Source organism: Brienomyrus brachyistius, unplaced genomic scaffold (assembly GCF_023856365.1).
Source record: "Brienomyrus brachyistius isolate T26 unplaced genomic scaffold, BBRACH_0.4 scaffold33, whole genome shotgun sequence".
Taxonomy (NCBI): Eukaryota; Metazoa; Chordata; class Actinopteri; order Osteoglossiformes; family Mormyridae; genus Brienomyrus; species Brienomyrus brachyistius.
In genome coordinates this window covers 2,693,570-2,707,049 of record NW_026042308.1, presented here as the reverse complement: position 1 = coordinate 2,707,049, position 13,480 = coordinate 2,693,570, and the positions used below count along the sequence as shown (strand labels likewise).

General features: G+C 43.6%; 1 protein-coding gene across 1 annotated transcript; it reads left to right on the top strand.

Annotated features, from left to right (window-relative positions):
- Positions 1-287: 287 nt before the first annotated feature.
- Positions 288-6,856, top strand: LOC125721426 (uncharacterized). Its single transcript, XM_048997329.1, has 2 exons — positions 288-6,528; positions 6,742-6,856. The coding sequence occupies exon 1, from the start codon at positions 5,292-5,294 to the stop codon at positions 6,279-6,281; it is 990 nt and encodes a 329-aa protein (XP_048853286.1). The 5' UTR covers positions 288-5,291; the 3' UTR covers positions 6,282-6,528; positions 6,742-6,856.
- The last annotated feature ends 6,624 nt before the right edge of the window (positions 6,857-13,480 follow it).

Here is a 13,480-nt window from a genome sequence, read left to right as displayed (position 1 = left end):
AATTATTATTTTACTTATGTCTACATATATATACGTTATATCCATGTTAATTTACATGTTGGATATATAACTTTATTCTTTATTTAAATGATTGTATTACCTTTATGATTTAGGGAAGCAGGTCCCAGTTGTGCTTGTATGTGTACATATCATTATTTTTGTATACTTACCATTCTGTAATTTGTATGTTTTGCAGTTTTACGTCATTCCATAAGCAACAGTAAAGGATAAACATTAACGTCTGAGTCTGTTGTCTTTTGGGAAACGTTGTGTGACTGCCGAGTCAAGCAAGGCGTTTGACGCAGAGGGCAAAACAGTAAAACGAATATCTTTAGCGATCAACTTCCGGTTTTTGACTCCACGGCGGGGAGCACGTCAGCTCATGAGCGTCTGTGAACAATGTCTGATCCAAGCTCCAAGTCTGGATCACGGAAGCGGGCATCGAAGGCATCATGTTCGTCACATTACTCACGTGGCTCGGCAGCGGTAATCACGGCTGCTGTAATGGCTAGAGCAGAGGCTGAAGCAACTAAGGCGGAGATAGCTTTTGCTGAAAGAGAAAGTGAGCTAAAAATACAACAAGCGCAACTTGAGGCTTCATTAAAAGCTTTACAACTGGAGAAGAGAGCTGCTGCTATACAAGCGAAGGCAGAGACTTTAGAAACAGCTGCAGAATTAGGAAACACAAGAAAATCCAGTTTAATGGAACTATCTACAGAGGATGCAACAGAACGCACGCAGGATTACATATTAAAACAGATAGTTGATGTTGAGGAAGCTGAGATGCCAGTCCTGGATGGCCCGTTTTATGATAACAAGGACAAAAGGGTTTCAGGAAAGCAACAATCACAGTCTACTCCATTCTATGTGCCGCAGGAAGGCCAGAGTGCTTTATATGCCACACCATCCAGTTTTCAGGCTGTTAATGTGGAGAGCATACAGAACCCTGCCTTTTCTCAGTCTATTGGTATGCCTCTTACACTCCCTAGTCGACGTAAGGCATTCCCACAGCCACCAAAGGATGTTCCTCACACATATGCTGCAGCAGGTCAAGATAGTGGAGAGAGGAGCAGAGACAGACAGGTACCACATGACTATTTTCAAACAACACCAAGTACTCACTTGTATGCAAATAATCAAATGTCTGATGTGGTCAGGTTCATTTCAAGACGTGAATTAGTGTCTACTGGCCTTACACAGTTTAACGATCAACCAGAGAACTTCAGAGCATGGAGAGCATCATTCTTGAATGTTACTAAAGACCTTGACCTTTCTCCAAGCGAAGAAATGGACTTGCTGGTAAGATGGCTGGGATGTGAGTCAGCTGAGCAGGCAAGACGCATCAGAGCTGTCCACATTAACTACCCAGCACAAGGGCTCAAACTTATCTGGAAAAGGCTTTATGAAACATACGGCTCGCCGGAAATGGTAGAAAGTTCTCTCTTCAGGAAACTGGAGAATTTCCCAAAAATATCAAACAGAGACAATTGCAGATTGCGTGAGCTGGGAGATTTGCTTATGGAGGTTCAAGCAGCTATGCAGGATGGGGATCTGATGGGTCTTTCCTATCTAGATACAGCACGAGGCGTAAATCCAATTATACAAAAACTGCCATTTAACTTACAAGAGAAGTGGCTGACAGTGGGATCTAAATACAAAGAGGACTATAGTGTTTCTTTTCCACCTTTCGAGTTCTTAGTAGATTTTGTATGCCAGCACGCAAAAATGCGCAATGATCCAAGTTTCTCCCTTACAACTGTGCAGGAAGAGTCGCGCAGACCAAACAAACAGTTAAATAAATCAGTTTTTCCCAGAGCTGTTGCGACACACAAAACCCAGGTCTCTTCTGAGAATTCATCGGCTGCCACTGAACCCAAAAATATGATAAATCCTGCTAAACATTGCTTTTTGCATGAGAAGCCCCATCCTCTGTCCAGATGTAGAGGATTCCGGATGAAATCTGTGGAACAGAGAAAATTGTTGCTCAGACAGCAAGGCATATGCTTCAAATGTTGCAGCTCCATTTCACACATGGCAAAGAACTGCGACGAAGTCATTAAATGTTCAGAATGTGGAAGCACTACCCACATAGCAGCGCTTCATCCAGGCCTAGTACCATGGGCGACTGTTCCAAAACACCCGGGAGTGGAGATTCAAACAATGAATGAAGACATTCCTGTGGTACCAGAGGTATCTTCAGCTTGTACAGAGGTATGTGGAAATAGTCAACTTCCACGTTCTTGCTCAAAGGTTTGTCTTGTGAAAGTCTATCCTAAAAATCATCCAGAGAAAGCGGTCAAAGCATATGTCATACTAGATGACCAAAGCAACAGGTCACTCGCAAGACCAGAATTCTTCGATTTGTTTGATATTACAGAATGTAACATAGCCTATACCCTCAAAACATGTGCAGGCACGATGGTAACTGAAGGCAGACTAGCTCAAGGCTTTCAAGTGGAATCTTTTGATGGAAGCGTAGTCTTACCCTTACCTGTGCTTCTAGAGTGCAATGAAATTCCAGACAATCGCTCGGAAATTCCCAGTCCAGAAGTGATCAGTAGGCACAGGCACTTAAGACATCTTGCAAGGTACATTCCACGGCCTGACCATCATGCTCCGATTCTTCTGCTATTAGGCATTATCAGGGTCCACAAAGCCCATAAACAAGTAAATGGTCCACCAAATGCCCCCTTCGCCCAAAAGTTGGACTTAGGGTGGGTAATTATTGGGGATATGTGCCTTGGGAAAATTCACAAACCTAACTTTGTCCAAGCTTATCACACCAACATTCTGGAAAATGGACAGTGTACGCATTTTTATCCATGTCCTAATAATTTTAACATAAAGGAGAAATCGCAGAAGGTGTCACCTTCTGAGCCTCGGTTCAGGGAGAGCATTCAAGGTCTAAAGGAATGGGATGTATTTCAGAGAACAAAAGATGATGAGAAAGTAGCTCTATCTATCGAGGACAAACTATTTCTCCAGATTATGGACAGTGAAGTCTACCAAGATGATGAAAATTCATGGGTTGCCCCACTCCCATTCAAGCAGCCAAGACAGTATCTACCAAACAACCGTCCACAAGCTGTGGAACGTCTTAATGCGCTTAAGCGTTCTTTCAGAAAGAAGCCAGAAATGGAAAAGGACTTTGTAGCTTTTATGGAAAGTCTATTCCAAAATGATCATGCAGAGACAGCTGCTCCGGTCAGTCCTAAAGAACAGTGTTGGTATTTGCCTTCTTTTGGAGTTTACCATCCCAGAAAGCCATCCCAGATTCGAGTAGTCTTTGACTCAAGTGCTCAATATAAAGGCGTCTCGTTAAATGGGGTTCTTTTGTCAGGTCCAGACCTCAATAATAGTCTCCTTGGAGTTCTCATGCGATTCCGCAAAGACCCAGTCGCTTTCATGGTAGACATAAAACAAATGTTCTACTGCTTCAAAGTTCGACCTGCAGATAACGACTACCTCAGATTCCTTTGGTTTCGTGAGAATAACCCAGAGAATGAACCCGCCGAATACCGTATGAAGGTACATGTATTTGGCAACAGCCCATCTCCAGCAGTGGCCATTTACTGTCTTCGACGTGCAGCTCAAGCAGGAGAAAAGGAGTTCGGACAAGATGTCAGACAGTTCGTAGAGCAAGACTTCTATATGGATGATGGACTGAAATCCTTAGCCACTCCAGAAATGGCCATCAGCTTGCTAAAACGGACACAGGACATGCTGGCCAATTCCAATTTGAAGTTGCATAAGTTGGCTTCAAACAGTAAGGAAGTCATGAGAGCGTTTCCGTCTGAGGATTATGCCAACGCATTAAAGGATCTGGATATAGGCGTCAATTCACTTCCCACGCAGCGCAGTCTTGGCCTACTTTGGAATTTGGATACGGATTGTTTCAACTTCCAAGTTCAGAATGATAAGAAACCTTGTACGAGACGTGGACTGCTTTCGGTGATAAACAGCTTGTACGATCCGTTAGGATTCGTAGCTCCTGTTACAGTTCAGGGCAAAGTACTATTGAGGGAATTGACCGGAAACTTTACTGACTGGGATTCACCCTTGCCTGTGAGCAATCAAGAGCTATGGGAGTCATGGAAAAACTCTCTGCAAGATTTGCAACATGTGCAAGTGCCAAGAAGTTATGGATCAACATCACTGTCAGATGCCAAATTCACAGGGCTCTCTGTGTTTTCTGATGCTTCAGAGAAAATAATTGCAGCAGTCGCTTACCTAAAAACAGTTGACTCAGATGGTAACTGTCATACAGGGTTCATCGCAGGCAAAGCAAGGTTAGCTCCACGACCAGAGCTCACTATACCGCGACTGGAATTATGTGCGGCAGTGTTGGCTGTGAACATAATGGAAACCATTACTGAGGGGATTGCTGTTAAGTTTGACAAGATAAACTTCTACACAGATAGTCGAGTTGTTCTTGGCTATATCTACAATGAGGAACGCAGATTTCATGTCTATGTGAGCAACCGAATACAGAGAATTCGGAGAAGCACTACTCCAGATCAGTGGCATTATGTAAGTTCAGAGCATAACCCTGCGGATATTGCAACACGGCCCATAGCACCCATGAAGTTGCAAAACACAATCTGGTTCAGTGGACCTGCATTTTTGCATCGACCAAAGACAGAGACTGTCGTTAAAGCTCCCTATGCACTTGTCGATCCTGAGCAGGATGTAGAAATTCGTACACATGTGACAGTGTTGAACACCACTGTCTCAAAACGCTTTGAACGATTTTCTGATTGGAGTCGTTTGATCAGAGCTATAGGCAAGTTGATTCACATTGCATGCTCTTACAAGCAGGACCCGAACAGCAGCACTCCAACGTGCAAGGGTTGGCACTGTTGTGAGTTGCCCCTGAGTACTGACACAATACATCAGAGCAAAGTTGTTGTTGTGAAAGCCATACAACGGGAAATGTACGCTGAAGAGTTGCAGTGTCTGAAACAGAACAAATCGCTTCCAAAAACTAGCACGCTTCAGAAACTAGACCCTTTCGTGGATGAAAGTGGTCTCTTAAGGATTGGTGGTCGTCTGCTCAATGCCGATTTAAGCTCTGGAGAAAAGAGGCCCCTCATCATACCTGGTAAGAGCCATGTAGCCTTACTCCTGATACGACACTTTCATGAGCAAACTCATCACCAAGGTCGTCACCTTACAGAGGGTGCGATAAGATCTGCCGGCTATTGGATAATAGGAGGTAAAAGACGGGTGAGCAGTCTCATCCATTCCTGTGTTGTATGTCGTAGACTCAGGCGGGTTGTGAAACTCAAAAGATGGCAGATCTGCCCAAAGACAGACTCAGTGCAGAGCCTCCTTTCACACATGTGGGAATAGATGTGTTCGGGCCCTGGTCAGTGTCTGCTCGAAAAACAAGAGGTGGCATAGCAGAAAATAAAAGATGGGCAGTGTTATTCACGTGTCAAAGTATCAGGGCCATTCACATAGAGGTGATTGAATCTCTGAGTACTTCTAGCTTTATTAATGCCTTAAGGAGGTTCTTGGCAATCCGGGGTCCAGTGAAACAGATTCGCTCAGATAGAGGAACTAATTTCATTGGAACTTGTAAAGATCTACAGATATCTTCTAATGTGGATGAAAAGGCAGTGGAACGTTTCCTGTCAGATCAGGGGTGTGTGTGGACATTCAACCCTCCCCATTCATCGCATATGGGTGGTGCGTGGGAAAGGATGATTGGACTCACTCGTAAGATCTTGGATTCTATGCTCCTTCAGACGACGTCCTCCAAACTCACTCATGAGGTACTTTCCACCTTTATGGCCGAAGTCACTGCCATTATAAACAACAGACCTTTGATACCTGTGTCGACTGATCCGGCGGATCCTTTCATCTTAACACCAGCAACATTACTTACCCAAAAGTCTGGTACCGACTTACTTCCTCCTGGGAATTTTGAGAAGCCTGGTCTATACAAACAACAGTGGCGTATGGTTCAAAGCCTTGCAAGTATGTTTTGGGACAGATGGCGTAAACAGTACCTCGCTACACTACAGTACAGGCGGAAGTGGCAACATCAACAACCCAACGTCTCCAAAGGATGTATAGTTCTGCTCAAAGACTCTCAGTCCAAACGGAATGACTGGCCCTTGGGTATCATAACGGAAACTTACCCTGGTCAGGATGGACGAGTCAGGAAAGTACAAGTGAGGATCATTGGGAAAGATGGTCCCAAATTGTTTCTCAGACCAATTAATGAGATGATACTACTCCTCCATGACGATCCTAAACAGGATGTTAAAAATTAAAAGGAAGAGAGAGTTTGGTATTTTTAGAATACCAGACGGGGAGTGTGCTGTTCTATTGAGATAGTCACATTTAACCTTGTATAGAGTTGCAGTTTAGTGCCACCTTCTGGACAAAGATTGGTACGACACTTAGCGTTAGTGTCCTTGTTTGATGACGTTAAAAATGTGAGTCTAGCAGTAATACCAAAGAGCACATTGTCATGGCTGTTATCGCTCCCTGATTTAAGTTGATTTGAAGGCACATTCGGTATGTATACATTGTACAATTATTATTTTACTTATGTCTACATATATATACGTTATATCCATGTTAATTTACATGTTGGATATATAACTTTATTCTTTATTTAAATGATTGTATTACCTTTATGATTTAGGGAAGCAGGTACCAGTTGTGCTTGTATGTGTACATATCATTATTTTTGTATACTTACCATTCTGTAATTTGTATGTTTTGCAGTTTTACGTCATTCCATAAGCAACAGTAAAGGATAAACATTAACGTCTGAGTCTGTTGTCTTTTGGGAAACGTTATCTGACTGCCGAGTCAAGCAAGGCGTTTGACGCAGAGGGCAGAACACCATTAAATACACAGATTAAGATTAATTTGGTCTCAGATGTTAGAAAACCTCATGAATAATACACTGACATTAGGTCTATATATTTGTGTGTTTTTTTCCCATTAGCCTAGCCTACTTTTTGTCTCTGGGGAAAAGGATACGAATGAACTCGCATGTCCGCTAAACATGACTTTATACACAAACACGGAATGTAGTGTCCAGTGTTCAAACTCATTGATTTCAGGTCATTTTCACCTGTTGAAATGATTGAAGACAACAAAAAGATCATTTAAAGCATAAATGCATTTATTTTCTAATTAGATGTCAGCAAAACATTAAACATTTGTATGTAGTAATTGCAAGAAAACAAAAAGAAAACAAAATGTACCATTTTAAGTTTCTGGTACTGTGACATAACACTGATATCAGCGCATTTAACAACGTTACACATGACAGGCTAAACTATTCCTTCTAAGCTAGGTATCCTAAACTCAGTACGTCCAAACAAAAGCAAAAACAGAAATACTGTCACAGGTCCAGGGTGGATTGAGAGCGACAGCGTGTCATGGAGCAAGCAGAAACAGAGAGTGGACGACTCACTCAGGGATTCAAAGGAGGAAAGGGGAAAAACACTAGAGACACTAATAAAAACAAAAGCAGACCACGAGGGGTCAAAAACAAGACAAGGAACAACAGTAATCAAATAAGAAATCGGTCGGTGGGTCACAAGCTTTTTTTTTTTTTCCCTCCACCACCCCCCCTCTGCGGAGGACCACTTTATTGTGCCCGAGATGTTATTTCAGGTGGAGTCTAGGACCCAACCTGACACGTGTGTATAGACAAACAGGCACACACATATACAAGCATACGTTCCCACCCTCATGCAGACATAAACAAATATTTACACATTCACCCAACATTTACACACACAGAAATGAACGCTGTACACATACTCTCACTCCCCATGTATACTCTATGTGGACCCCTATTTTTCCTCTGGCAAGGAGACCAGATCACCCCGGACCCTGCAGTAGCCGAGAAGCCCACCAGCCCAGACCCCGACCAGACGGCCAGCTCTTCCTCTCAGCCCCCAGCCCCAAATGGCGAACAGGGAACTGGGGTGTGAAAAGACCCCATGCCCCCCTTCGCCCGCTCAGATGTGGTGTTGGTGTGTGTTGTTCTAAAGTGCTTTTAAAACAGGTGAAGGGCATGGCACTAACCACCCCCTGCCGACCAACAGCTGGTGTTAGCTCGGCCTCTCCCCAGAGCCCTCAATGTCTATGTGTGATTAAAATTGAGATGTGGGCCCTGGCACCAGAGGTAAGGCTGAATGAACAGACCGCCCTCTGGATGTCATTCTGTGTGCCCATCCCCAACGCGCTAAATGTATGTGTCATGAGAGAGTAAGTAATGAGAGTGTCTACGTTGTAGTGTATGAATGAGGTACAGGTGGTCGCGAGGGGACAGAGGAGGAATACCTACCCTGCATCCCAGCAACGCACCTACACCTCAAAGCCCTACATGTGTGGTGGTGTGATGGAGCGGGAGGAGGGAAGCATTTAGGGATGGGGAGGAAAGGAATGGGGGGGGGCAAAATACCTCCCCCCCTGGAGCCAGCTCCCCCGCTGACCCCCATAGGCACTCCCCGTTCCCCGAAATCCATCCAGGGAGGGGGGCCCAGGCCCATCCAGACCAGGGCCCAAGGCAGCAGCACCACCGGGCCCCACAGAGCCCAAGGCGCCCCACCGGACCCCACTACAAAGGAAAAGCTACCCCCGCCCCAGCATTCAGTCAACTCCCAGACTGCACAAGACAAAAGACATCCAAAGACATTGTACCTCTCTGAAAGGTAGAAACGTTTCACCGCTCGTCCAAGCAGCTTTGCATGTGCATCAACAGAGGTAGAGGCATTAGGCACAACCTGTCTCCAATTTAACCTGCGGCCCTCTCATCATTTGCCAAAACAAAAATTATTCCCAGGAAAAAAACAGACCCAATTCACACCTCCACCAGGTGGACCACCCTTAACGACCCACTCTATTGGAGTAGGAGGGACTGGATACATATACCCGCAACTCCCCCCCCCCCCACTTTGTTTCACTCAACGAGCCCCCTTATACTACTTACCCAGGAGGATAAATATGTGGACACTTACTACCTCCCTCAGTCTGAAGAAGCTGATTGGATGAGCAGCGAAATGTTTCTAACTTTCAGAGACAAGTCCAGTTGCCACGAGTCAACCACCAGAGAGTATGGTCTAAGGTGGCCTGGTTCTTCTGTTCCTCTGTGGTGAAGGGTACCTTAAGGGTACCTTCACCACATTGCCATTTGACACTGACACCTTCACATTGCCTGCTTCTAAATCGGCAACGATCAGTTCTTCCAATAATAATTTGTCCACCTTAGTTTCAACAATATCCAAATTTATAGCATTCAGCTGGAATTCACTGTTTATAACTTCTACTGCCACATCCACAATTTCCAATTCAAATGCTTTTTCAAAAGCCTTTTCTCTAGTCTCCTCCACTTTGACTTCTCCAATTTGTACTTGTACAATTTCAAAATCAAATTTACTTTGATCTAAATATTCGAGATCAAACTGGCAGAGGTCTACCAGCACAGCTCCTATCTCCAGACTGTCTCGATGGTTGTCTACAGGCTTTATGGAGATTGTCCTGTTATTCATCACAAAAGCCTCCAACCCATGTACATCTATCCCCTTATCCCTCCCAAGCTGGCTAGTGGGTGGAGTTACTTGGGAGCACTCCTCTTCATCACCCCAGCAGATGATCTCTTCCCACTTGTCCCAGGCTGCCCAATAAGCATCATCCGTCCAGCTAACTGCCTTGGCAATTCGCCTTCGGGAATGTGACTCAGTGGAACTGTCAGCCTGGTCAGAAGGTGATTCTGCTGGGGAGCACAGCTCTTTCTCATCTCCCCAGTCAATCACCTCTCCCCACTTGTCCCAAGTTGCCCAGTATCTGTCATCGCTCCAGCAAACAGCTTTCTCCATTCGTCTGATTCTGAATGAGGAAAAACAACATACAGGCAATACAATGGAGCTGTCAGTCACTCCTGACATGTGGACTACACTTCTGCACTGACCCACACCTTCCCAATCAACAACCGCATTACTGCACAGGCAGAGTTGCTATCATTGGTCAGCTGGCTGGCGTGAGATTCTCAATTCCAGACAAGTCTGCACATTCATCTCCATATGTGTAACAGTCTTACTACCTTGTAAATAGTCTGGAGGGTTTGCAGACTACCCCAACACTTTTGATGCAGCTAATTTTAGGTTTATAATGGAACAAAACAGATTGACTACAAGACATCTTGAGTGAGGGTTGGCAACCCTGCATATGACACTAACTAACCTGCACAGAAAATTTAAATATAATCCAAACAATATACTGAATTTTACACAAACATATTTCAATATACAGTCATACCTCGGCTCACGAACTTAGTTCCTGACCTGAAAAGTGCGTGACCTCAATCAATTTTTCCCATCTCAAATAATGTAAATATGTATTATGTTCAATATGTTTAAACTTCAGAAACGCTGCATTTTCTTCAATTTTTTATATTTTTCTGTGACCAAGAATCCATCCATCCATTTTCCAAACCGCTTATCCTACTGGGTTGCCTATCCCGGAAGCAATGGGCACAAGGCAGGGAAAAATCGAGGATGGGGGGGCCAGCCCATTGCAGGGCACACTCACACACCATTCACTCACACATGCACTCCTACGGGCAATTTAGCAAGTACCCGGAGGAAACCCCACGACAACATGGGGAGAACGCGACCAAGAATATAGACTTAAATTAAAATAACCTTACTTGTAACAAATAATGCTGTTGGCACGTCAAACTGTCGGTGCAGCGGTAAGAAAATCGGGTGAAGACTAACAATAATAGAGGATTTATACATGGAAAAATAAGTTCACACAACACGTTATTCACCATGAACTAGGACATAACGCCGACTTTCTCTTTAGGTCACTCTATACATACATATATACACTTCGAGCACGCGCAGTACAACTCAACACCCCCTACCGTACAATCAAATTATGACACTGTGCACATATAACTGAGAGCATACATTTACATTTACATGCTAACAAATGCTAAATTAAATAAAACATTAAAACTGAGCATACGCTGGTCGCTCGAAAGACGCCAAAACACGGAAAAGAACCACAAAACATCCCCCCAAAAAACTAAACAATCAACATTAAAAGACTAAGTAACAGTGAAATGCAGTAATTTCGAAAATATGATTTTTTTATTATTATTATTATACTGGACATTTCTTCGCGTTTCGGGTGGTTCTTTGGGGAGCTTTCATTGGACCCTTTTCGGGACGTTTGTGTGTTCGCGGCCCGAAACACGGTTCGACAACCGGTACAAAACATTTTGGAACATCTGGTTCGTAACCCGATTTATTCGTGATCAGAACTGTTCGTGGGTCGAGGTACCACTGTACATACAAAGACAGATACTAAATAATAAGATAAGTTATACGATAAAATGGGAGCAGAAATGCAACGTACCTTGCCATCTTGGTGCAGAAAAGCAAGTGAAGCCGCATCTTTCAAACCGGTAGCTTCCCACGTGCGGAGGCATCAAATGTAACCAAGCAACAACATAACTAAATAATAACATCATAATACGTATAGTTGTTATATAATAATGACAGCTTTATAAGTTTTTTATTTACTTTTAGAAGTAAATAAGAAAAAAAATTGTGTATGAACTGCAAAGCAAGAATATAGTAGTAAGCATGAATCACACATTCAGCTCTGGATATTATCAGACAATGACTTAAAGACACGTGAAATGAACTGCACTCTTGGAGTCTGTCTCTCCCCAAAGCACTATGCACGGTAACTTGTTTAATATGGGAATTATAAAATGACACTTTGGTAACATTGCAAACTGTTGTATCGCGATACATAGCGATCAGTATGTCGAACTGTCACGCCCAGCTCGTACGATCCTCATGTGTGCCATGCCCCCCTGATTATCCACGTGTGCTTCCCCATTATACCCAGCTGTGTCCGATTATTTTCGCCCAGTCCTGTCTATTTCAGTCCATGTCTTGCTTTCGTTCCTGGTCCGTCATTGATGTTAGTTAGTCGATGTTCGTGCTTCGTCCCGTTTTAGTGCTAATAAATCCCAGTTTCCCCGTGTTCTGCCTGCCTGTTTCCTGTCCGTGCGATCGCGCTCGCAACCAGCCCGAAACCTGACATGAACAAGGTTATACATCACACAAGCTTCCCACAAGAACCTGTAATTAGACTAAGCGCGTACCACACTGGGCCCGGCTGCCTTATACGGCAACCGAGCACGATCGCATCCCGCCCCCCTCCCCAGTTCTGCCCCCCTGATGCACTTACTGGTCCGGACGCGAGCACGTTTTGTCATCAACCTGCAACTTTTTGTGTGAAAGAAACATAAGAAGCAAAGCTGTGTACCACAGTAGGGTAGAATTCATGGTTAATTTCGTGGCTTATTTGGGGCGGTTTTGAGTATGATGACACACACAGATTTGTCAAGTATACAAAGCAGAGGTTTTTATTTATTCGTGCTGCACGTATAGGAAGATCCACACTTTATCAAATATCTCAGGCAGACTGATGCTGCGCGGGATACCGGTGCCAAAAAGGTATTGCGGTACCGCATTTTTGAAAGCTGTTCGGTATTACATTACATTACATTTCTTTAGTACTTGTACTAATTACACCATTTTCGCTTCCGCTAACTATGGGATCATGACGATGGACTCTATATAGCAAAACCACTGCCGAAACTAAGTTATACACTAAGTTAGATCTGCACCCATCATGCTATATAAAATACTAAAACGTCAGCTAGTTAAGTATGATGTCCATAGCTTCACATCAGTGATTTATGTCAGGGATATACATTGACGTCATCAAAGTTTGATGTTTGAATAATAAATAGATAATAAAGCATAATGTGCTGCGTGGGAAGTGTTTTATATGTGATCAGGTCATCAGAGCTGTATTATGGGATGTCACCAAGACAGGTAAAGGTAATGCTAATACTTAAAAGTAAATAGCATAATCATACAATGATAAGAAAGAGAATAAGGCAAAAACATTTCTTGAAATTTGGCCTGAGGGTGGCGCTAGAGTGATGGATGGATTGGATGGATGGACTATATATAAATTTGGTACGAATAGTTGGAACTGACCTCTATCGATGTGCCAAATTTCAAAAAAGTTGCCAATCAGCTCTATGGGCTGCCATAGACTCCCATGGCAAAAAGCATAATAATAGTGAAAACTGCTAAAAACTATAGGTATCCTAATAATAATGGACTGTCATCTCTAAATTGCCCACAGTGTGTGAGTGAGTGCATTCCCTGCAATGGACTGGCATCCCATCCAAAAGTATACCATTGTGTCCTATGCTACCTGGGATAAGCTCCAGGCCCTCGTCTCCAGGATATGCGGTACGAGGATGGATGAATAATAATCATGTTTATTTCAATTTCAATTATTGGCAAATATAAACATGTACCAAGGATAATAGCAATAAATACAGTATGCCAAAATAAATGCTAGAGGAGAATCCTGCAATTCCTGCCCCAGTCCAGGGTCTGGG